This window comes from Schistocerca cancellata, chromosome 1, assembly GCF_023864275.1.
Source record: "Schistocerca cancellata isolate TAMUIC-IGC-003103 chromosome 1, iqSchCanc2.1, whole genome shotgun sequence".
NCBI lineage: Eukaryota > Metazoa > Arthropoda > Insecta > Orthoptera > Acrididae > Schistocerca > Schistocerca cancellata.
Window position 1 is genome coordinate 549,050,334 of NC_064626.1, and position 26,371 is coordinate 549,076,704.

The following is a 26,371-nucleotide window of genomic DNA, read 5'->3' on the forward strand; positions in this document are numbered from 1 at the left end:
GGAGAAAAACAAACACCCAGCTGGATCTGCAGCTGAAGAGATGCAATCCGATCATCCCATCTGGACTGCCAAAATGAACTTCCAGAAAAGCAAATCAGCAGTTGTGGCAGTTGTGACCTCAGGGATTGCTGCAAGACATCATCCAGTGCAAATACGAGAGCCCTCTGCTGATCAAAATCTGTATTGAGCACCACTGGTAGTCACAACAGCACAACTGCATTGGCATCAGCATGCTGGTCAGTGGAAGGGTAATGAATGTCATAGCAATAGTTACTAAGAAAGAGGGTCCCCCTCTGCAATCAGTTGGCAGTATGATCGCCCAGCTTTGAATGAAGGCCAAATAAGGAAAGTAGTGGCTTGTGGTCAGTGATGAAGAGGAACCTCACCCCTCACAAGCAAATGTGAAACTTTTTAACTATAAAAATAATAGCTGGCGCCTCCTTTTCCTTTTGCGAATAATTATACTGTGCAGCAGAAAGTGTTTTTTGTGTGTAGGCAATGGGCTGTTCCGTGCCATACAGGTTTCAATGGCACAGGACTGCACCAACGCCATACTGAGACATTTTACAGGCCATAGTTAAAGGTTTACCTTATGTAAAACAACCAAGACAAGAAGCAGAGCACAAACACTGTCTGAGGGGCTGAAAAGCACATTGACAATCTGTCGACCAGACAAACTTAACATACTTTTAGTGGTGTCACTTAAAAGGATGGCAGATGTGCATGGCCCTGGAAGTGAACTCAGCATAATATGAAATCTTACCCTAAAAAGACTGGAGCTGGTCCAGGTTCTTGGGCACCTGACAGCTGATGTTAGCTTTGATGTGGTCAACCAAGAGGCCAAGGCCATCTTTGTTAAGCACATGTCCTAAGATGCATTTTTGGGGAGAAAAAACTGCACTTTTCCAGCATGGAATGAAGGCCACTCTCAAGGAGGTGTTAGAAAACTGACTGAAGGCTTCATAAATGCTCCTCTCTGGTAGTGCCCATTATCCAGATATTATCAAGGCCATTGATGCAACAGGGAACATCCTGAATCAACAGCTCTAAATGCCATTGATAAATTGCCAGTGCAGATGAGATTCCTAAAGACAAGTGACTAAACTGGTAAAGCCCAAAAACGGATGAAGAAAGTCCAAGAGACTGCATCCAATGGCAACTACAGGTAGGCACTGTGCAAGTCAATGCATGACAAATACTGGACCCCAGACAACTTTAACAACAATTCCTCTGGCTGCAGAACTGGATAGGAATCCATGACACATTGTGTACTGACTGTCTGTCTGAAATCGCCACAAAGCTGCATGACACTGTCGGGCTTTTGAAACATCCACTGGCTCGACAGCACAGGAGAAATGATGCCTTGATCCTGCCAATGCTGCAACTTGCCCTTTACCTTGTTGTACATGGTGGATGGTATGGGGTAAAGGTAATAAAATTTAGGTACCTTTGATAGATTAAGAAAAATGTGTAACTCAAAAGTTTCAGTGTAGCCCAAAATATTATCAAACAGTGGCTCATATGACCACAATAAGGAGATCAAATCATGAAAAGGAATGGACTGAGACACTAAATGCACTTTCTCAACAACCTGGAATCTGACAAGAGAAAAGGCACCTAGCCCAAAAATATTTTGTGCCAATGATGAATTTGCCACTAACAATGAAAGATACCATTCCACATTTTATAAGACATGGAGATTGAGAACTGTCCTCCCCCCCCCCCCCCCCCCCCCCCGCCCCCCTCCCCCCCCCGCAAAAGGAATGCTCTGCTTAGAATAACACCCAACCTGATGCAGTGACCATTGCAACTCCAGGCCTACCAAGAGCTCATACATATCCAAGTTAAATATTGCTGACCATAATTCCCATGTTCATTTGAAATTCAGTGGGCCATCTTGAAATTCAGTTGGCCACACTTTTACAAACAATGTCAACAAAAAACACTGGGGTGGCCCACAAGGGGTGAGGGGCAACCCCACAGTCCAGTGAAAACAGGGCAGGAACATCCCAGAACTGACTCATGGCTCACCAACTATCACAAATAGTTGCCAAATGGCCTATCAAATGGCAAGCCACCCACATGGCTTCCATAGTCAATCTTGAGGAACTTGGAGCAAAAGACATTTGGACCAGGACCACAGACTCAACCAACGATTGGGAGGAGAATGATGCCAACAACCCAAAAACACCACAAGAATTATAATGCTGTGACCAATGCCAACCAGCCAAATTTGCTGTGGTTGAAGACAAGGTGTACCATGTGACCACTGCACCAGCATCATCAACACATGGCAATTCAGTGGGATGTGAGGCTGTGTGAAACAGGTACCCTACAGGATCTGTTTAATATGCACACCAAACTGATTTACCTGCCAACTATCAGAAAGGACATCTATTGCCACTGCCATCAGCTCATGTGAATCTGCAATCTGGTCCACATCAACTCAAGAAGGATTGGACAAGGTCAACTACATACATTTGCAATCCATTTGGTTTGTGTACAGGAGACATGTAAAAAATTTATAATACAGTTACAATGATTTTTAAATTAATAAATAATAGCACTACAATAAATAATAACACTATAAGGATATTTCTTGGAATGTGTAACACATTGTTTCCAGTTCAAATTTCCAGTTTGTCCTGCATGCATTCATCCACTGAGTAATAACACTTCAGTGTCAGTACCTCACATAGCTTTTTTTTAAGTGAATCTAAATTCATCTGCATCAATGTGTTCCCTTTTAATTTATTACAAATTTTCATTCCAATGTAATGAGGTCTCTGGGCATACAGTCTGATGCAGTGGGTGGGGAGCATAAAATTTTCTTAGTTTATAGTATCATGTGAATGGACAAAATGGATTCCCTCAAATAATTCTTGTCTGGTGTACAAAAATATACTAATGTCATATATTTATAAGGATGGCAGAGTTAATATTTTAAGTTTTCTAAATAATGGTAGACATGGTTCTTTGTGATTTGCAGTGCACATATTTCGAATGCTTTTTTTCTGTGTTTTTAGTATCCGCACCAAGTTTGTTGAGTTACCCCAAAAAACAGTACCATTCGCAGGAGAGCTTCTGTAAAGTTTGGAAGGTAGGAGACGAGATACTGGCAGAAGTAAAGCTGTGAGTACCGGGCGTGAGTCGTGCTTCGGTAGCTCAGATGGTAGAGCACTTGCCCGCGAAAGGCAAAGGTCCCGAATTTGAGTCTCGGTCGGGCACACAGTTTTAATCTGCCAGGAAGTTTCATATCAGCGCACACTCCGCTGCAGAGTGAAAATCTCATTCTGAGTACCATACCTAATGGTTCAAATGGCTCTGAGCACTATGGGACTTAACATCTGAGGTTATCAGTCCCCTAGAACTTAGAACTACTTAAACCTAACTAACCTAAGGACATCACACACATCCATGCCGAGGCAGGATTCGTACCTGTGGTTGTGCGGTTTCAGACTGAAGTGCCTAAAACCGCTCAGCCACACCCGCCGGCACCATACCTAATAATGGATTTGAAGTAGCTTGCATATGCTACTTTTTGTGTGTCCATGTTGGCAGCAAATGTAATCAGTTTGTTTGCCAGGATTTCAATCTGTGCTTGCCAGCTCAAATATTTATCTACATTTAAACCTAAGAATTTGACTGAAATCAGCCACTGACAAAGCTTCTCAAATGGAAGTTTCTTGGGCTCAGTAACGGCTCCCAATTTTAGATAACTTCATATAAACCCACACTGCTGGACAACAAGACAGCCTTATCAGTTGGACTGACAATACACCTTACTTGACAGTACAGCAAGAACAGGTGCAGATAATTCTCCCAACTTTCAAACTGGCAAACAAGGTTGGGGGCATTGGAGATGGAGAAGAAAACTACATAACAGGTGCCTGGTCCACTGCCTTTGGGGAAAGGGCGTGAAGCAACTCTGTCAATTCTGCATTCTGGTTCATCAGTGCCTGCATCTGCTCCTGCAGCTGTTGTTCATTTTGTACGCGCAACTGTTTCTGCCAGCACCACAGAAATGCCAGGTCTGTGGTGGCCCAAAATTAACACTAGGAAAAGGGAAACAAAAAGTAGGGGCATCACATGTATAACAATGTCTTCATTGCCACTTTAGTATCCGGAATTGGTGTGACAACACCGCAACACTACGCAGTTGGCATGGGTACTTCACAGACCAACAGTAACTTGGTAATAATTTTGGAACAGAACCCCTTAAGATAAAATGGTAACTTGCCATTCAAATCAATCTACAGGAAACAGAAACTTTGAATCCTTGTAGAAATAAACACAGTGATAACTAAACAGGTGGCTGGCACATGCTGCTGTTGACTGAGCACTTGGCAAGAACACTCTGCCCAATGCATAAGCCAAGGTCTGTGGTAGATGACCTCAGTGGAAGCACTATCCTACTCAGCTAACTGCTGCCCACATGTACTGTATTTTATGAACTATAAGATGCACATTTTTATTCGAAAAATTGTCTCCTAAATCAACATAAAAATGTTCAGTGTTTGATATAAAATTCCTAACAGTTTTAAAAAATGGCCTTATACTCAATGCCCTAGGAAATGCATCTCTATGTGGCAACATCAGATTCAACTGGCAGCAGCAGTGTACCAATGCAACGAACATGAGTTGTGGGGATTCACAAGTTGGCTAACACTGTCTCCCTCCTGCCTTGCATCACAAGCCCAAGACATTGTTACCCTATGCAGTCTTTGGTTCCAGTGAACTTGAATTGAAAGTGATTTGTGTTATCAGTAACAGTGCAACATTTTTGTTAGTAGTTTTGTAATGGAAAATTAAAAAGGTATTCATATGATGCAGGCTATAAATTGAATGTAATAGCATATGCAGAAAAACAGAGAAACAGAGCAGCTGAGCATATTCTGGCACTCTACCAACAGAAAAAAAAGCATTTGAGATTGGAAGGCTAGCAAAAAAGAATTGAAAAAAAAGAGGAAGACTACATGTGCAAATAGATGACTGAATGCAAAATGGCCAAAACTAAAACATGACACGTTGAAATGGATTCAAGGACATAATCAAATTGACATTGGAATTAATACAAAAATAATTTGAATACATGCTCATAAGCTAGCGCTATTTATTTAAGGGGGGATTTGGTTGGTGCTAGAGTAGAAGCGTCATGGACTTAACATGTGAGCCAAAACCAAAATATTTCAGAAAATGCCACAAGAGTATGAGGAGAAAATATTATCTTTCCATCACTTTATTCTTCAACATCAAAAGAAAACCAGTGCAGAACTAAGCCAAATAGCAAATATGGATGAAACTTCTCTGACATTTGATGTGCTGAGTAACAGCACTGTTGTCCTTTCAAGTTGTGCTGATGGTACTAAACTTAATCCAATGATCATTTTCATGCACAAAACAATGCCAAAACCTGAAAAATCGCCAGGTGTTACTGTTCATATACATGACAAGGGTTGGATGGACAAGGCAGGTATGAAATTAAGGATTAACATAGTGTGGGAGAAAAGGAAAGGTGCTTTATTGAAGAAGAGTTCTCTTCTTGTGCTAGATCAGTTTCGTAGTCATGTGAAAAATTCTGTGAAAGAGAAACTGAGACAGGGAAATACAGAGCTTGCTGTTATTTAGGGAGGACTTACTTCACAATTGTTACCTCTTTATGTCTCAATAAATAAACCATTTAAAGTGAATATGAGAGGGAAATGGAAAAAATGGATGATGGATGAAAACCAACATGAATTTATATTGAAGGGAGCCTTAAAATAACATAAAATCAAACAACTGTGTTAGTGGATAAAACAGTCATGGTCCAGAGTGAGAGGTAACATTATTGTTAAATCTTTCAAGAAGTGTGGCATAAGTTACACTGTTGATGCCAGTGGAGACCATCTTATGTAAACGAAGAGTACAATGATGAAGAAGAAGAAGAAGAAGAAGAAGGAAGTTCAGATGACAATTTTCAGGGATTTTAAAGATCAGTTTGGTTTTATAAACTAAGAATTTGTTTTTCAGTCTGACTTTTCAACCTAATAATAAAAATGGTAAAATGTAATTTTTTCAAAAAATTGCTTAAAAATTAAAGTGTGTCTTATAATTTGTAGCATCTTACACTTCTGTCAGCAGGTCTGCTCATATTATGTGCCACATGGGCCCTTCATTGCAGGTTTCCACACAGTTTTGTGGCACTAACCATGCCAGCTCATTTGCTTCCATTGGATATTCACTGTTGTAGATAAAAATCACAGCACTCAAAAGTTGTGCAACACAAATGAAAGTCGGTAGGTGTTTCTACATCTGAAAAATGATGTCTACTTAAAGTTCACCCCAGTCACATAAAAGTGGCACTAGTAGTGCCACTATGAGGTTGTAAATCAGGTTTACTATAAATACATGCTGTAATGGTCATTAGTGTTTGTTGCCCTTGAAATTGTACATGATGACCTGATGTCAGTCAAGAATGCCTTTAAAGTGACAAAGATGCCATTATCATCACCTCAATGAGTGTTTGGCATATGGTTCTGGCACAGCATACTTCATCTCCAGCAGTGACATCAGCAGCATTTGGCAATGTAGACACACAATGAACTGTTAAAAAATCGGTTATTTCGAGGACAATTCCAAGCCAGATGCCCTGTAGCATGCATTCCACTGACCCAAAACCATCGCCATTTGCTCACTGGAGGGCATGGTGGAAGTCTGTTGTGTTCTCTGACGAAAGCTGGTTCTACCTCAGTGCCAGTGACAGCCATTTGTTGGTTAGTAGGAGGTCAGTATAGGGCCTACAAGTAACCTGTCTGCATGCTGGACACACTGGACCTGCACCTGGAGTCATTGTCTGGGGTCCAATTTCATATGACAGCAGGAGCACTCAAGCGCTGGTTATCAATGTATCAGCATTCTCCATCTGACTGAAAATTTGTATGTCAGTCTGACAATTTGACTTGTTGTGCTGCCATTTATGAACAGAAATCCAGGGGGTGTTGTCCAATAGGATAATGCTCGCTCACATGCTGCTGTTGTAACCCAACATGTTCTACAGAGTGTCAGCATGTTGCCTGTCTCCAAACACTTATGGGACAGCATCGGATGACAACTGAAGAGTTATCCACAACTAGCATTAATTGTTCCTGTATTGACTGATCAAGTTCCACAGGCATGGAACTCCATCCCACAAACTGACATGCACCATGTGTACAACACAATACACTCATGTTTGCATGCCATTCTGGCAACTACACTGGTTATTAATATACCAGCACTTCACATTTGCAATGGCTTATCTCATGCCTACATTACTCTGTGATGTTGTAGTGTTAGTCACTTAAATGTGTTACCTAGACAAACATATTCCCAAAAATATCATTACTCTACATTAATTATTTTTTGGGTTGAGTTTTTATTTCTGTCAGTGCATATTAGATTTGACAGCACCAAATGTACCTGACCTCTTTGAGGATGTCTGCATTGAAATTGGTATCAGTGACCTTGAGGCAGTTGTGGCAACAATTCTTACTAAAGTACAAAGGGCAACTAAAACAAGAAACTTCTAAAAAAAATATAGACTATTGTGTAACAGGTGTGAAACAAAGAATATGGCTATTGATAAAGAGATGCTAAATGAAATGCAATTGGCTTTCAAGAGGGTGATGTGTGTGCCTTCAATGACTACCAGTGCAGAATATAGTAAAATGGTCTTTCAGAAAACCAAGAAATTCTTGTCGAATGTAGAGGCTGTTAGTGGTACTAAAGAGAGTCCAGTCACTCATGGATGAGATAGGAACTGAAATTGAGGGTAGCAGAAATGCTTAACTCTATTTTCAAATGTTCTTAAACAAAAGAAAACCAAGGAGTATTGCCCAAATTTAATCATCATACCACTAAAAAGATGAGTGAAATAAGTGTTAGTGTCAGTGGCATTGAGAAACAGCTGAAATCATTAAAACTGAAAAAGCTCCAGTGCCTAATGGAATTTCTATCAGATTCTATACTGAATTTTTGGCTGAGTTAACCACTGTGTTAACTATAATCTAACACATTTCGCTTGAACAAAAAACTGTGCCCTGTAGTTTGAAGAAAGCACAGATCACAGTCATTTACAATAAGTGTAGTAGAAGTAATCCATGACGCTGCTGTCTGGTACCCTTGACAGCAATTTGTTGTAGAATCTTAGAACATATTCTGAGCTCAGACTTAATGACACACCTTGACCAGAATGACTTACTCCAAGCCAACAAGCATGGATTCCAAAAATGCTGATCATGTGAAACCCAACTTGTACTTTCAAATAACATTTGGATGGAGGCAGTCAAGTAGAAGCAGTATTCCTTGATTTCCAAAAAGCATTTGACTCAGTATCAACATCTACATTTATTATCAAAAGTACGACAATATGGGGTATCAAGTGAAATTTATGACTGGATTTGGGATTTTTTCATATAGAGGAAGCAGCAAGTTATCTTGGATGGAGGGTCTTCAACAGATGTTGAAATAACTTCAGGTGAGACCCAGAGGAATATATTTGGGCCCTTGCTGTTCATGTTGTATATTAATGACTTTGCTGCCAATATTAATAGTAACATCACACTTTTGTTGATGATGCTTTTATCTATAATGAATTACTGTCAGAAAAAAGCTTCACAAAAAACATAGTAGTCCTACAACTATAATATCAATGAGTCACAGCTGGAATACGTTAACCCACATAAATACGTGGGTGTAACTCTTTTTAGGGATATGAAATGGAATGAACACATAGGCTCATTCATGGTTAATGCAGGTGGTAGGCTTTGGTTTATTGGTAGAATCCTGGGAAAATGCAATCAATCTATAAAGGCAATTGCTTAAAAGTCACTAATGTGATCTATTGTAGAATATTGCTCAAGTGTGTGGGAACTGTACCAAAGAAGACTGACAAGGAATATTGAATGTATACAGAGAAGGGCAGCACAAATGGTCACAAGTTTGTTTGATGCATGGGAGAATGTCACAGAGATGCTAAATAAACTAAATTGGCAGAGTCTTGAAGACAGATGTAAACTATCCCGAGAAAACCTAGTTGCAAAGTTTCAAGAACCAGTTTCAAATGATGACTCTAGAGATATACTACAGTCCCCTCATATAGGGATCATTCCTGTAGGGATCATGACTAGATTAGATTAATTACAAAATGCATATAGACATGTAAACAATAACCCTTCTTAAGCTGCACATGTGAATGGAGTGAGAAAATACCTGATACAATGGTATGTATACTCTTCCACACACTTCACGGTGATTTGCAGAGTATAGATGTAGATGTAGATACTAGTAAATAAACAGTGCTTCAAAACCCAGTGAATCATTTAGGCTAACCATTTATTCTTCTTTGCTTGAAAATTGAAACTGATTTGGTTTGTTGGAATTCAGTAAATAATCAAACTAAGTAAAGGTACTTCATATTATTGAAAAAAACTCAAGCAAGTTAAAACAGACCGGTCTAATTTTCCAATCTACATTCAGTATTAGCTTTGTTAGTGTATTAGCAATGTTTCTTGAACTCTTGAGATACCAGTTCATGTAATATAGACATACTTACAATGTTTCATCATTAAATAAACTGGAATAATTTAGTTTAATATATCACCTTATCTTTCCTTCATCCCTCACAGTTTGTTTATTTTCTTAATTAACAAATTGCACAGTCTGAAATTGGCTTGGTTTTTAACTGTTTTTTCCCCATAATCACCTTAATGTTTCTCATGCCACTCATTTTAGACTGATTTTATATGTATTTCTTTGTTGACTTTGTTTTCTAGTAGTCCCTCTGTTCCCATACTAAGTTAATGAGCCTGCCTTTCAGTGTTACCCAATGGCTTAACTATAGCATTCTAATTTTTTTCCATTAATATACCTTCTTAATCTTGCATATATCACTGACTTGTTGCAAATAATGCATTGCTCTTTTAATTTCTATCTAATTTTCTTCACTTTTACTGTGTTTCAGACTACAAACTGCTGAAATATATTGTGTTTACTGCCAACTGTGTCTGTCAATGATTCTATAATCTAGGTACCTCTAACAACTATAGTATTTTCATCTATCACATGCTCCCTTTATTAGTGAAGGAATCAGCAACTGTCAAAGCCTATGAAAATGAATAAAAGGAACAAGGACTAATACAAATTAACTGTGATTCTTGCACATTCTAAAATTGAGAGGATGGAGTAAAATTGCATGCAAAGAACATAGACCTTCTTTGTAACAACACAAAAGAACCTGGAAGTCCAGTCTATGTAATTACATTTTCGTTTTCTTCTACTTCATTTGATTGACATTAAAGGTCAATTGGTTGCCTGTGCTATAAACAAAATAGATACACAGTCTCACAACTGCTTTGCTACACTACAAATTTCTCTTTTGCTTCCCCTAATTTAGTACTGATTTTCTTCTATCACATGAGAAATTCTTGTTTTTCTATCATTCCATATGAATGTTCAGTACAAAAGCACATAATAAATAATAAATAATGGCATGGAGGCAACACTGTCAATGAAGAAGCACATACCATGATAAAAAAGCCATACAGTTTAATAATATTTCATCACAAAGTATCTTAATCGAATTCAAGGCTATAATATGATTTGTACTTAATTTTCAGATTAAACATTTCATCTAGAGTTTTGGCACGGCTGCTGCTGCTGATCATTATTGTAAATAAATATTTATCAATTAAAACTGTAGAGGAGCCACAAGTCATATATAACTTTCCTTCATTGATACGTTTCACTCAACAATCACAAGCTTCCTCAGAAATTCAGTAGACAGGGGTCATGCATTAAAGATATCTGGCTGTGTACAGTGCCACCACAATACATGCCATGCATGATGGTGGCACTACACACAGTAGAGTTAAGGATGATATGTGTACTTGACTACATAATTTCTGTAGATGCTCATGTCTGTTGAGTAAAACACATCAATCAATGAAACTTACATGCGACTTGTGGCTGCTTACAATTTTAATTTCTATTGGTTTCTGTTCTCTCTGGAGGAAATACCTGCACTTCTTAAATTTTTATCAGTTTTGGTGTAAACTATCTAAATTTTATTTATCTGAGAAGAATTTTTTAACACATTACTGCTTGCTACTTTCAGAAATGAGAATTATTTTAATTAAATGAAGACTCAGTGACAAGATTACTGAAAATATGGGGCATCTATTTGTCTAGAATGAGATTCGTTAAAGATATTTCAGTATACAACTTTCTACAACAGTAATCACTTCACTGAAAAAAAGAAATCAGTGATAAGATAACTGTAAAAGAAGAGGATAAATAACTATGAAGGAATTTTAGTTTGGTGTTACTGGCATTCTCTGCTGGAGCCATGACAGTATCTCATTTACAGTAAGAAAAATTAAGTTAAAATAAACTGTGACCTGTAACTGAGAGCCTCAAAACCTGGCTGTCCAAAACATTTAAGAAATGGCATCTGATTCCATACATAAACTTATCAAGGTGCACTTCAAAAATAGTCAATATAGTCCTTCATGGATAAGTTTGTTGAAACTGAAGACAAAAGAAATAAAACAAAAAGAAAGAAAACAAAAATTTTGAATATAAAAATGGATTCATAAATATCACAATACTGAAATAATCACTCCCAGTATTAACAATAAACTGAACTAGTTAATCACATTGGATACCCTACTGAAGTAACATCTCTTATAATGCTTATTTATTGAGGACCCCTCACAGAGCGAGTAGCCTGAAAAAAAGTGTAGGGCATACCTGTTTATACAATGCTGGCCATTGCAACTACAACATTAGAAATGATATAAAATAACAAAATTTTACTTATTACACATATACATTATAGCAAGAGAAATACATGACTGAATTTGTAGGTAATTTTGGAGTATACAAGAAGCAAAAATTAGTCCACAGATTTGCCACATCTGGCAGCAACAATGGCACTAACCCGGTTGTGCACTGAGTTGAAATGAACTTTGGTGCAAGATATGGGTATTACACTATATGCTGCTTCAACACCATGATACATTTCATCAGTCATGAGGCTGGCAAGTGTTGGTGTAACAGCCTCTTGGCAGCTCATAACCAGATATTTTAAACTGATGAGAGATTTGGAGAATGTATTGACAAGGGTGAAAGTCAAACACCCTCTATAATAAGAGAACTTAGGATAACATGAGAAATGCAGTCTCACATTGTGTTGTTTGAAGGTAATGACATGGAGACCTAGAAATGGGACAGAGCTACCTACCTAAACACAATAAATGTAAGGACTGCTGCACAAATTAGTGGCTATGCAAACTTGAGGTGATTGTCTTAAGTACCCAATGACATTCGAAAGTATAATGCCACATTATGGATTGGTATGATGGTGGTGATGAATCCCTCTGGCACCATTCATTCTCCTCAGAGGCTCCACACTTGGATACGTCCACTTGAACAGATGACATTGCTGTACTCCTGTGTCCACAGCTGTACTGTGTACTGCTGGCACATCTATATCTGCTGTGTTGTCAAGGGAAGCCACATAAATGCTTGTGGTGCTCCTGACATCAGTGCACTGCTCTTGTTAATAATTGCCAGCTTCCTTCAAATGCAAATAAATGCAGATTAATCTGGAAGATGTCACATTGTTTAAATATCTGGGGATAATATTACAGTGTAATATCAGATAGGCCTAATATATGAAATCAGTTGTAGGAAGGTGAATGGAAGATTTAGATTTGACAGAAGGATTCTAGAAAAGTGCAGTTCATCTTTTCAGGAGACAGCATAGAAGATATGATTGTGAAATGCTCTAGAGTATGGTTTCTGTATTTGGAGTCATTAAGAAGTAGTCTTCATAGCAGAGATTGTAGGAATTCAGGGACTTGCTGTTGGAATAATAAGAGGTCAGCATGGTCCACACAAAAGTGTAACAGAGAAAGGTTCAGAACGAAGCTGGCATTTTACTTGCCAAACTGCACTGCATAAATTATGGAAGTGGTACTAGAGATAGACTGAGCTACAATTTTAGTGCTTCTATTATATACACCAAATATAGACCATGAAATTAATGTAAGAGAGTTTAGGATGTGTATGGAAGCATACAGACAGGCATTTATTCCTTGCTCCAGTAACAAGTCAAATAATAATGATGCTAAAACCTCTCCACTGTACACTAGCCTACAAAGTAAATATCTTATCACAGGTGTTTGGAGAATAAGGAAAAATAAGAATGGTCAACTTAAATTGTTGGGCTGCAATCATTTTTCTCATGATTCAGGTTTCAGTGTGTTTAATTCTTCATTATTTCTTCAGTAACTAGTGGTATACAATGCTTCCTTATGTTTTATCTCAAGTGTTATAGTGTTTGATTGTCTATCATATTACATGCATGAAAATGGATAGATAAAAAATCCACCCACCAAGCAGCAGCAGGAGAACATACACACAAAAGGATTTAACTTTCACAAGCTTTCAGAGCCAGTGGCTCCTTCTTCTGGCAGAAGAGTAGAAGGGGAAGGAAGGGGAGTGAAGGAAAAGGACTGCAGAGGTTGAGGGAAAGGGGAACTGTTCAGAAAAGTCAACCGGAACCTCAGGTCAGGGGAGACTTACCAGACAGGATGAGAAGGAAAGAGTCTCATCACTTGGTGAGTAGCCGGCCGCGGTGGCCGTGCGGTTCTGGCGCTGCAGTCCGGAACCGCGGGACTGCTATGGTCGCAGGTTCGAATCCTGCCTCGGTCATGGGTGTATGTGATGTCCTTAGGTTAGTTAGGTTTAAGTAGTTCTAAGTTCTAGGGGACTTATGACCTAAGATGTTGAATCCCATAGTGCTCAGAGCTATTTGAACCATTTGAACTTGGTGAGTAGATTTTTTTATCTATTCATTTACAGTATATTATTGATTATTATATAATTGATTATTTTCATTCTTATATTACATGCATGGTTAGACATGATAAATGAGTTTGATATGTATCATTTCTTCACTCTGTGATGGATGCTCTTCATAAACCTAATTGATTCTTTTAGGAGTGACTAAAAAACAATTCTAACTTCATAGTTATGATATTTTTTCAAATATTATTATTTAAGTGTTGCAGTAAATTTGCATTCCTGTGCTACCAAATTTTTTAATGGTCTGTGCTTCTTCGGGTAGACTATTTTTAAATTCCCCTCTCTACATGTGAAAAATCCCCTCTCCAAAGCAGATGATCACTGTACCGTTGCCTCTCCCGTAAAGCCTTCTCTAGTTCCGCAATACGTGCCTCATGTCTTGTTCTCTGAAGGCTCCACTTATTCAGTTGCTCCTCTTGCTTCTGAACTAGCTTTTCAAGCCGTAACACTTGTAGTTGTCTGACTTCAAGCAGCTTCTTTAAGTCCTGTGATTCACTGCTGGCTGAAATGTCCTGATGTACCTGCAATTAAACCCAATTAAAAAAACTCAAACAAATGCACAAACCACAATTCAAAGTAACACTTAAGACGAATATTTGAGATGGAAAAAAAGAGTGCTCTCTCCCTAACTTTTGAAATGGGAATAGTTGAAGCAAGATCAGTAGTGTTACAAATTAAAACACCTTACTGAACCTCTATTTTCCAGAAGTTAAATAAAAATATCTTCTGCATGACAAAGAAAGGGAAGCAGAAGTCATTTTTTCATGTATTCATTCCTTCATTCATCATGCTCCATAGATCTCAATATGAAGGAGACATGCCACAGATGTGGAATGACTGAAGGTATAGATCAATAACATGTCACAATTGCTTAAAACAGCATCAATAACTAAATATTGTTAAACTGTTCAACAAATTCATAAGGTAAGAATTCAAAAATGTATATTATGAATGTATTTAAGAATAGAAAACTCCAACAAATTACATTAAGGAACAAGTTTGGCATTTGGTAAAAAGAAGGTAATGAATGAAAGGGTAGTTATTTAACAATAGTTCTCAAGCGAACAGATAAGAAGTTGCAGGCATGAAGATGATAATAGGAACATGTTGTTCATGTCATTTTTCTGCTATGTCTCACTGACTGTATCAAACTTTTTGCTTATGTCATAACACATACTTTCTATTTTCAAACATTAAGTGCCACTAAAAATGTAATTTCTACAGTATCCTCAGCTGTAAACAACATTTGTTTTTTCCACAAATTCAAGCAATAATAACACCCTCATTCCCACAATAGTTCCCACTTATTTTACTGTACATATACCTGAATAAAGACATATTTTTGAGACCCTTTGGAAATTTTGTAGTCTCTAACATATTTTACAGTAAATCAATTCTAGCAAGCTCACTTGTGCTTTCCAAAAATTTTGTCCCAATATGTGATTTGGAAAATAGCTTCTCCTTAACTGCAGTATATGTATGTAGATATTTTCATACTTTATGCAATATTTTCATCTTTCTCCATGCTTTTATCAGTTTGTTGTAAGGAAGTGTTTGAAAGTTTATGGTCACAATGTAAACGTAAATCTTCTGAATTTGACTGCTGTGTCATAGCAGTGTGCACTGTACAAATTGTAACTGTCATACTGTGAACAATTTAAGTTCCCCCTCCAACAACACAGTATATTGTCTCCATTTGTCATAAATTTCTGTGACTTTCTTATCTGTCCATGAGCATAACTTTCATAAAAGAAAAGTTTGGGACTCAAAGTTCCAAATAACTTCAACAAATTAGTAATGTTTATCACAGGTATTTCCTTTGTTATAACACAAGCCCATCACTTCAGTTTTGAAGCTTGTAATCCTTATAGTGTAACAGTTCCAAGTATTAAAAGAGAATATGAAAACTTAAAGTTACTTGTTTATTGTCCAAAAAACATTGCATCAGAGTCAATGCTGCACCACTGTACATCCAGATCTGTGAACATCATGAGTTATTTGTTGCTTATAAGCAGCTGTAAATGGACTTCACTGTGTCAAGTGACTGGAAGCTGCTGCAAACAGATATGTTGGTAGGACTGCTGTGAGACACATTTATTTATTTATTTATTTTTCATTCTTTAATCACTCTTTGTAGTGATACTGGATACATCAAGATATACAAGGATTTGTTACAAAGTATTTTGTGATTATTTACATTAAAAACATGAATACACACAATTTTTCAGGTATTTGTAGGACTTAGAGTTTACATCGTACAAATAAAATCACACATGTACATACACAAAGTAATATACAGAGTTAAGAAAATATAAACATTTGTGCAAACATATAATGGATAGCACAACATCTTTGCATCACATGACATGGACTTTGTAGATGACACTCTTACTTAAGGTTTTGTATACTATCTTCTAAGAACTCCCTTATATTGTATAAAGAAGGTGAGGCCAGATGACATCTTAGTGTTTGTTTGAAAGTAGACAGTATTTTTAAGTTCTTTATGCTGCATGGAATTTTTCTATAAAATATATATCTATATATTTCAGGATCTTTGTCACTTGAGTCTATTATAATACATGTGGTAGTTACTGGTATCTTTATGCTTAGGGTTGTAATGACATATATTTTTTTCTTCAGCAAAGCTGTGCAGTTTAAGAACATAATTGTTTCATATATGTACAGAGCAGACACTATCAGTATTTGTATGTCTGAATTTATTCCTTTAGGACTGCCTTGGTGATAGGTTTCCAATGCACCTTATAACCTTCTTTTGCAGTTAGCTGCACTGCACCACACAGGTATACAGTAAAAGACATTTGGATAAATTAAACCATAATACACCTTTAGTTTAGTGTCACACCAACAATTGGTGACACTTTTATCATTAGAAATATATTTGTGTGAAGTTTTGAACATACTTGATCTATGTGAGTCTTCCATGTCATGAATCTGTCCTGGATCAATCCCAGAAACTTGCTGCCAATGAAGTTGTGAAACACTAGAGTCGCCAAGCTTGATATGAAGATTTTCTGCTTTAACTGCTCTACTTGTTTGTATTCTCATGGAAGTCGTTTTATTTCCATTTATAAAAAGATTGTAGCCCTCAAAATCTTTGTTCGCTTCATCCATCTCTACACATGCCCTCATTCCAAAGTCCTTTGCAGGTTCACTGGTGACTATTAGAGATGTGTTATCAGTATACATGATCATTGTGTAATTTACAGCTTCTGTCATGTTATTTACTTATAGAATAAATATTCGTACGCCCTTACCACCATGTCTTATCTCTCTGAATGCTGAAAGCAAATTTTCCAAATTGTTGCCGTTTTCAAATTTTGCCTATTTTCAGTGACTGCCTTGATAATATTGTTTACTTTGCCTCTTATGCCACAATGGTTTAAGTTTTCTAATGGAAGTTCACAACACACATGATCAGATGCCTTTGATACATTGAGAAATAGACTGCAAACTTGTTGCTGTTTTTGCAGTGCCCCAACTGTGAAGTCTGAAACTACTGTCTTTATGGATTGACCTTTTCTGAAACCATGCTGTACCCTATTTATTATGCTATGTTTCTGTGGTAACCCACAATGTTATCACACATTTTGTGCTGGTGCTACCATCATAGATACTGCAACATTTCAGGAGGAGCAGAAGTGAGCAATCATGATCATCGCGTCTATGCCAGTGCCAGGTGGCATGGGGCAGACCACTAATGGCCACTGATCAAGCATCAGAAGACACCACTGTCTTGGGGTCTGCAAGCACTGTTGTTGGACAGCACCACCCCTGAGATGCCAAGCAACAAACTAATTTCATATAATCCCAGAATGGAGTGGACTCTCTATCATTTCACTATTGTATTTGCTCACAGTAACTTGAACTCCGCTTTCTAGATGAATTGTGTTTGTATCTTGGACTTGGCCAGGCTTTGTACTTTGGACTTGTATGGACAATCAGAACTGTGTTCACATGATATTGTTTGGAACTTTGTGTGTGTTCTTATTTGTGTGTGAAATTACAACACGAGTGGTGGAGAAGATGATTGGACTTTTCATGTGTGTTTCTTGCCAACTTGTCAGTGATCTCCAGTGTGTCCTTGAAGGTGATGCTTCAAACTTTGCAGCAGCAACAGCTGGAAAGCCAGAGGCATTTGGAATTGCAACAGCAGAAACACACAGCCAGGTTTGACAGGGTGTTGGCCAGATTACTGGCAAAGTCTCAGCAAATGCTAGTATGTTCAACTCCATTCACTGCCTATGATGAGTATACAGAGGATGGGGAGGGGGAGGGGCATACAAGAAAAGTGTGTGGGAACACTACGCCACCTTCCAGGCAATGGACGCCTCTACTATTAACGTTCTCCTTCTCTCTTGGCTTCCACTCCTCATGTATCTTTTGTTAGGAAAGCTGACCCACCTCAGGAACCCACTTCCCTCTCATTTGATGAAATGGGTTCCTTTTTGTCATGTTATTGTTGCCAGCATAAACGTTATTTTCTCAAGGGTGGAGATTTATCAGTGTTCGAACCAGACTCATAAATCATACTATACTTGGGCTGTTGAATTGCAGGGCTCCAGTCGGAACTGCCACTTTGTTGCTTTTCAACAATAAGGTGCCTTACATTGATATTATAGTCTGGGTTCCTATCATCCGATTGTCCCCTGATACAGAAGTCAACTAGTGAGTACTACAGTTTGACGATCCCTTGTTGGATCAGGTCCTTTCTATTGCTCAGTCATTTGAAGTTCCTCATATAGTGGACCAGCATTTGGATTCCTGGGTGGACGTGCCTGCTGTCAACTCAGATGATTGCAGGCACTCATGTTTGGGCATTTCCTCTGAGGCAGAAATCACAGCCCATTTGTACACCACATGCCACACAAACACATCCATGGTGGGCGGTTTCCCATAAGTCCCTTCCATCATTTCCTGCTTCTCTTTTTCAACATGACTGGCTGAATTTCCCCACGCATTAGTCTTCCTGCCACCACAGTCAGAACAAAGGACACATCATAGCAGTATGTCAAGCATTATCTGCTTGTGCTGCACCCTCAATCCTCCACCAATGGACATTAATGTCATCATCCACACTACATGTTACAACCTTGAGGAGCTTTCTAACAAGTTGTTCATCAGTGTGTGCATCAATGGGAAGCCACTTCAGTTGCAAGTCGATAATGGTGCCGCAGCATCTCTTATCAATTTTCTCACATGTCTGCTCCTCAGTATTTCACTGCTTTCTCCAGCTATATGCCATCTTGTTACCTAAAACAGACAACAGAGCCACATTCTTGGACAATTTACAGCAGCTGTAGCATGATGGATAGTGATTTCACATAAAACTTGTACGGCTTGGATGCTTTCAGGGCAATTAAATTTACCGTACTGATTTGGTTAACCTGGTTGCAAACCATGTGCTGTAGTAGGAACATCATGAACTTGTGACAGCTTTTGGACTTTTTTTTGCTGGGACAAGGCAGGGTTAAGGAGTTCATTGCATACATTACTCTTAAATGGATGGCACAGCCTCATTTTTTTTTAGCCTGACCAGTGCCACTATCACTTTGCTATCAAGTTAAGGAGGAGCTCCAGATGTTGACAGCCCTTGGGGGTGACTGAACCTATTTCATCCAGCTAATGGGCTACATCTACACTGCTTGTAATCATGAAGGAATGTCTGGAAAGCCTGTGTATGTAGCGATTTTAAGGTGATGATTACACAGAGACCGTGGCATGTATTTTCTGCACTGCATCCAGAAAAATTGGTGACCAAACTGATGGGATGGCAGTATTGTTCCATTGTGGATTTATCAGAGGTGTACCTTCAGCTCCCACTTGATGAGGGATCTTAGAAGTTACCTGTCATCGACACACACTATCATTCCTACAAGTACAAATTATTAGGTTTTGGGGCAGCAAGCACTCTGGTGCTTTTCCAACATTTCTTGGAGAAACTCACACAACATATTCCCTGTTGTATCAACTATCCTGACAATATCGTTGTCACAGGTCCCTCCACTCAGGCGCCATTTGTGGAACCTTTGGCTTCTGCTTCAAACTCTGCAGGATGTGGGGCTCAAACAGCAGTCCACTTTTTCCAAAACTCTACTAAATATCTCAGACATGTTATCTCTCAGCGGGAGATACAGCCAACAAACAGTCACATTGCTACCTTGATGCTCTTCCTCGACATTCTAATGTAAAGCAGCTCCAGGCTTTCCTGGGAAAGTTGCATATTTTATAAATTCATCCTACGTGTGGCTACCACTTCACAGCCTTTTAATTAGTTATCAAAAATATGGTACCATTCGTCTGGATGACTGCCCCAAAACCTAATAATTTGCCCAAACATTTAGGGAATTGACTGGTAGTCTTCGTTCAATATCTTACCCCACTGTGTATCAGCTGGGTAAGCAGCTGTTCTTGGCTACTGATGCGTACCAATTTGAGCTTGGAGTTGTGATGGCCTATTGCAAACCTGACAGTTTGAAGCAGCCTATCACATCCACCTCAAAGATGTTCACCAAAACAACAGAATTATTCCCAAATCAAGGAGGCCCACTCTATTATTTAAGCAATCAAGAAGTTTCATGTGTTTTATATGGTGTGAAGTTTCATCTAGGACCACAAACCTTGAGTCTCTCTCTCTCTCTCTCTCTCTCTCTCTCTCTCTCTCTCTCTCTCTCTCTCTCTCCACTGCTCCGCTGTAGTGGGTCCTGTTGCTTAGCCATTGCCATTATGAGATTCACACTTCCACCTGATGCTCAGCACTCCAATACAGATGCTCTTTCACACCTGCCTAAGGGTCCCAACCCAGTTTCAGCCAGGAGGAATCCAATTGCTTTTATCTTGATGAGAAATCTCAAAAGGTGGTGGATGACTTTCCTATTATGAGCTCTCATGCTGCATACGCTATCAGCAAAAATCCTGTCCTCTGCCAAATATGGCAACATGTCCAGCAAGGGTGGCCTGACAGACTTCCAGTCATGCATCAGACCCTATCCATAATTATTTCATGCTGCACCACAGACTGACTCATGTTGTTACAGTGATCTTGTTGATAATGAAACATATTGTGCCCTGAGTGGTCATTCTGGCTTTTGTCTGACAGGATATCCTTCGGTTTGTATCATGGCCACTGGGGTCCTCAAGCACAAAAATGCTTGCTCACTGCTGTGTCAACTGGCCAGGTGAAAACCAAGAAACTGAACACTTAATTGCTGTGTTACCTGCTGTTCAACAACGAAGTAGAACACCTCATATGGACCACCAAGATGCAGATGAAGAAGTATATAGGGGACCCGCAGCAGAAGGGTCACTTACATGTTTTCTAAAGTCATACAGGTCCACTCCTATTGGTGAGAAGAGCACACTGGAGATGCAGCATGGATGCCGGGCATGCGCAATGCTACATATCCTATTGCCAACCACTCACCTGCCTCATGTGCCTTGGTCACTATGTTAGAGACCTGGGACACCACATCTAGGCAGGCATGTTTGGTCGCCGTGAGCATTGGATTCCAGCTGTAGGCTGTTGTCAGTGGGTTTGGCAAGCCCTCACATGGTAGATAGGTAATGGGATGGTGACATGCCATCACAACCATTTATGCCTGCAGGGGGAGAAATGGCCTCCACCACTCCCGTGTGCACCACCAAGCTGATCCACCTTTGTGAACCTAGTTTTCTCTCCTCACTGCCACATCTCAGAGTGCCTCCTCTCTCATTTGTTTGGCCTCCTGTGCTGTGCTCCCCCTTGCCTGTAGTCTTCTCATCTGCTGTTTTTACCAGCCACATCTCCCCCCCTCCCCCTGCCATAGGCTCATCTGTAGTTTGTGATGGATAAGGTCCTTCTCAGTGGACAGAGCTGCTGGGTGAATTGCAATACCTATCCCTTCATGTTCCTGCTCCCTGCCCCGGAAGAGCCAGACACCCATATGGCTCCCTTTCTGGCACTGGCACCCCCAGCAACTGGTGTCACACCACACGGGATCAGCTCACTGTTAATCTTCTTCCAACATATGCTCTATGGCTGCAGACAGGGAACTATTGTCTGCATTGTGAGCAGCAGTCTCCAATGCCCAGGAGGTTACGGATGTTGCCTTCTCGCATACCTCATGGCATCCCCCAGTAAGGAGTAGGTATACCGAGGTTGATACCAAATCACTTTCGCTTCCCCAAAGGGAAAAGAGAGGGATAGCCCACTGTGTTATCACTCATTTCATACTACCGCCATGGCTACCACAACATTTCGCAAGCAGGCCATTGTGATTCAACTCAGCCCTGCTGGAATCAGACAGCATGAATCTGGCCACCAGGCAATGGCACAATCATACATCAGAAGACAGCACCACTTCAGGGCCTTTTTGTGCCGTTAACAGCCAGTGCCACCTCAAGACACTGAAAAACAAATTAACTTCATACATCCACAAAGTGGAGCATACTCTCTCTCTCACTTCCCTACTGTATATGCTCATAGCAGTTGACCTCCACTCTTAGAAAAAAATTTTGGACTTGGCATAGCTTTGCACTCTGGGCTATTGAAACTTTGTTCACATTAAAATGTTTAGAACTTTGTGCATGTTCTTATCTGTGTGTGGAATTCCAGAAGTTTCTCTACAACATTTGCTATCCTGTCCTTTACGGCCATTTCTACAATTTCAGACAGCACAGGTAAAATAGTAACAGGTCCATAGTTGCCAGTATTCCTTTCATCTCCCATTTATATGTGGGAATTAGTTTGATTTTCTTTAAGCAGTTTGTAAATATCCCTTCCCTGCAGATTTGAGTAAAAGAGAGAGAGATGAAATTTTTAGGTATGAAGTAGGGGAAAAAAATTAAATTACGTAAAAAAAAAAAAAAAACCTAATGTTAAGCTGACATGTTCTACGCCATTATGAAATGTCGTATTCATGATCTATGGAACAAGTATTAATGTAATGGAAGGAATATGAGAGCCTTTGTTAAGTATTTAGAAATATACTTAATTATTTTAGGAGACATGCCATCCAATTCCTCTGAATTTTTATTTTTTAAGAATTTAATTGTATTTATGACTCCTTACTCATCTGTCGGTGACAGGAACATAGAATTTGTTAGCCTTTTAGAACTTTTTATGTTATTTACTACTTAGTACCTTGCAGCCATGTAGGATAAAGATTGAGTTAGTTTGAAGTTACTTACCAAAATGTAAACTATGTGTTATAAATCAGTTATCAGTAGTCATTAAAAATGTAAACTTCTTTGTGCTGCTTTTAGTCAGCTCACTTGTGCTCAGCTATCAAGATGTTAACTATTTTGCAACTTATCCATTAAAAATGCTCAGTTTGTGTTCAAAATTAAACAGTGGGAAATGCACACACACATGATCAGAATGGCCCTAGCTGACCATGGCAGTGTGTGTGCAAACTGTATTTGCGTGAGTGTTTGCACGTGTATGTTGTGTACTTTTGACAAAGGCCTTGTTGATTGAAAGCTAACTCTCCAACAGTCTTTTTGTCGTGCCTTTATGTGACTCAGGAGCTTTGCTATACAGTGGGGTTTGTGTCCAAATAGAGTGACACTTCATTTATATGCCACCAAATAACTGTGTGATATACTGTCTGTAAGTACGACCATTCATCTGGTTCATGCGATTAGACCAGAGTGTTCTAAACTGGATGTTCCAAAATATTGAGGATGACTAGTGTACCATGAGATTAGTAAATTCAAAATCTAAAACAAATGAAATATTTGTGACAACATAATACAAAACATCCTTCTCTTCATTCAGTGTAACCATAGATAACACATTAAATGAGTGATTTGTATGCTGAATTCCATTATTGTGTGCATATAACTTCCAGTTATGGTGCTAGGTATCTCTGTTCTGCTGCTGTACATAGGTGCTCTCTATTGGTCCATGTCTGACAAGCTGTTCAATTGGCAATATTGGGAGATTGTACACTTTTCCTATAGTCAGAATCTCTCTCTCATTTGTGACATGTGTCATTCTTTTACTTCTTTAAAGGTGATATATTTAACAGAAGTCATCAGGAATGGATAAATCTGTTGTCACAAAGACACTTCTGTCAGTTTATGAAACACCAGAGGAAGAGTACCAGTCAAGCAATGTGTCTGAAACATCAGCAAACACAGAAAAACAATCAAATAGTGTGTCTCAAAGCTCTGTTTGTTCTGCATCATCATGCAGCAGCAATAACATAAAAGTGAGATTGTATAATGAAGAATACTTAAAAGTGGGGATGTCCTATGCTGGAGTGTGCGATATATGGAGAAAAACTGTACTCCTTAATATTTCTTTAAAATATTGTTTGCTACTACAGAATCTCTTTCATTAACACTACTAGTGAAAGGTTGTCTCATGAAACTGTATATATTAGAAGGCTGTCACCATGAAGACAAGTTTAGAAAGCTCTGGCTTAGACTATTGCGTGTAACAAAGCTCATCATCAGGTAGTAATATTGATTATAAATAAACATGAAGAAACTGAATGTTCATTACTGCAGTATGGTGTACATTATTTGACAAACATCCACAAGACACTTTCACAATGGAAGAAAATGCACAGTGAGTGCCAAACAGCTAGTGAGAAAAATTACAGACGTTTGGAAGCCTGCTCATGGAAACATGTTAGATCTAATGACAAGAAAAAGAGCTAACATCTTTGAAGACATCTCCATTGAGGCTGGTATCAGAGAGTATTGATACAGCTGTAGAACAATGATTATCAAAGTACAATTAACAACAAAAACAAGCAAAATGATTTATAAGAGAATATATTGTCCACCGTAGGCTGTATGGTTGACATCTACAACTACAGCTACAAATACATAGATACTATGCAAGCCACAGTATGGTGTATGGCAACAGGTACCCTGTACCACTACTTGTCATTTCCTTTCCTGTTCCACTTGCAAATAGAGCAAGGAAAAGACTGTAATGGTAGAGCCTTCCCCAGGACTCATATGAAATGTCCAATACCACCTTCTTTTATATGCATCCGGATAGTTATCAGATAATTCAGTGCTTCCTAAGGCCTTGTATGTGTGTCTATATGTATGTCATTCTGTCCTATTTGATAAAAAAACTTGATATTCATTGTGAAGGCGTGTGGAACATTCTGGAAGGACGTGTGTTGTCATAATTATCGGTAGATTGTTGTCATTGATAAAATTATGTAAATATACTAAATTAAGAAACTAATCAAGAAATTTAAGTAATAAGTCCTTAGCAATAAATAACTAGAGGATGCAGAGATGTTAGCATGAAAAATCAATGCTTCTAATTAACAAAATGGTAATCTAAAAAGTCCAGTAACAGAAGACCTCACTATCTTGAGAAAAAGCTTAAAAGTTATCACCAAGCAATGCATTTTTATTTGTTATTTATTTTTATGTCTTCCTCTGTAATTAATATTCTTTTTAATTGCATTTCTAATTAACTCTCCAATAGTTTACATTTCACAGTTTTCCAATTTCCAGAATTTGAGGCCCTACTGAGGCATTCTATATATATTTAATCGAATAAAGCACGAGCTCTGTACTACCATTACATGTTGGTAACCAAATCCAAACTGTAATTAATTATGTAACTAAAATAATATGAGAGAAATTATTGCAATTAAAGTTCAGAATGACTTTCTTATGGAAAACCAACAAAATTACTATAAAAGATTGTCATTGAATATTGTATTTTATACCTTATTCAGCTGTAACATCAGTTTCTTTACGTTTTGTAAATTTTAATTGTAACTTCAAAATTGCACAAAATTAACAATGCTTTATTTTGGAAGCTATTGTAAAAATTCTATATAAATTGATGGATGCTGTGACAGGTTAGTTTTGAAGTTACTTTTGGAAGTCAAAGAGATCAGTGAAATCTGTCTGTTTTGTTTACATGACAAGTGTGCAGTTCAGATGTCAATTAATGTGAATAAATTTTGTGAAGCATGAAAATTTCGCATTCATTCATCAATGGACCAGGCAGAAGAAACTTAGGTTAAGTAACATTCAACATGAATCATTACAAATGGTGGAATTGAGCTGAGATAGATGTTTGGAACGTAAGACAAATGCCAAACGTAAATTATCTTGAAAAATTTTGTGTTATGCATGCCCAGAATGAATGGATGTTGTTGCATGGGTAGAGTTGGTGTGGATAAAAAAAGGACCAAATTCTTGGACAGCACTGTTAACCATCAGATGAGTAACAGTTTATTTTCTTAATTAGTGTTTTTGTGAAAGTGACAAACATTTGCGTGGGAAGTTTTATATTTTATTATATACTATGGCTGATAAAGACTATGTAAAAATGAGTGAGAAAAAAGGTATTAGTAGTGAATCTGTAGAAAACACTTCGGACCTAGAAGCAAGTATCAGTGAACTATCGCGCAGTAGTAATCAAAGTGTAGATCAAAGCCTTGGTGGAGAGGGAAGAGTAGGCAGAGATGATTTGTTAATGTTGTTAATGCAGCAT

The 26,371-nt window shown here is 38.4% G+C and overlaps 1 protein-coding gene across 2 annotated transcripts in view; it reads right to left on the reverse strand.

Moving 5' to 3' along the window:
* LOC126180190 (cingulin-like) overlaps nucleotides 1-26,371 on the reverse strand; it is a 469,194-nt gene that overhangs the window by 35,843 nt on the left and 406,980 nt on the right. For both annotated transcript variants that reach the window (XM_049924674.1, XM_049924673.1), the window contains exon 12: nucleotides 14,218-14,411. In XM_049924674.1, the coding sequence (XP_049780631.1) occupies nucleotides 14,218-14,411 (194 nt within the window). The remainder of the gene's footprint in view (nucleotides 1-14,217; nucleotides 14,412-26,371) is intronic.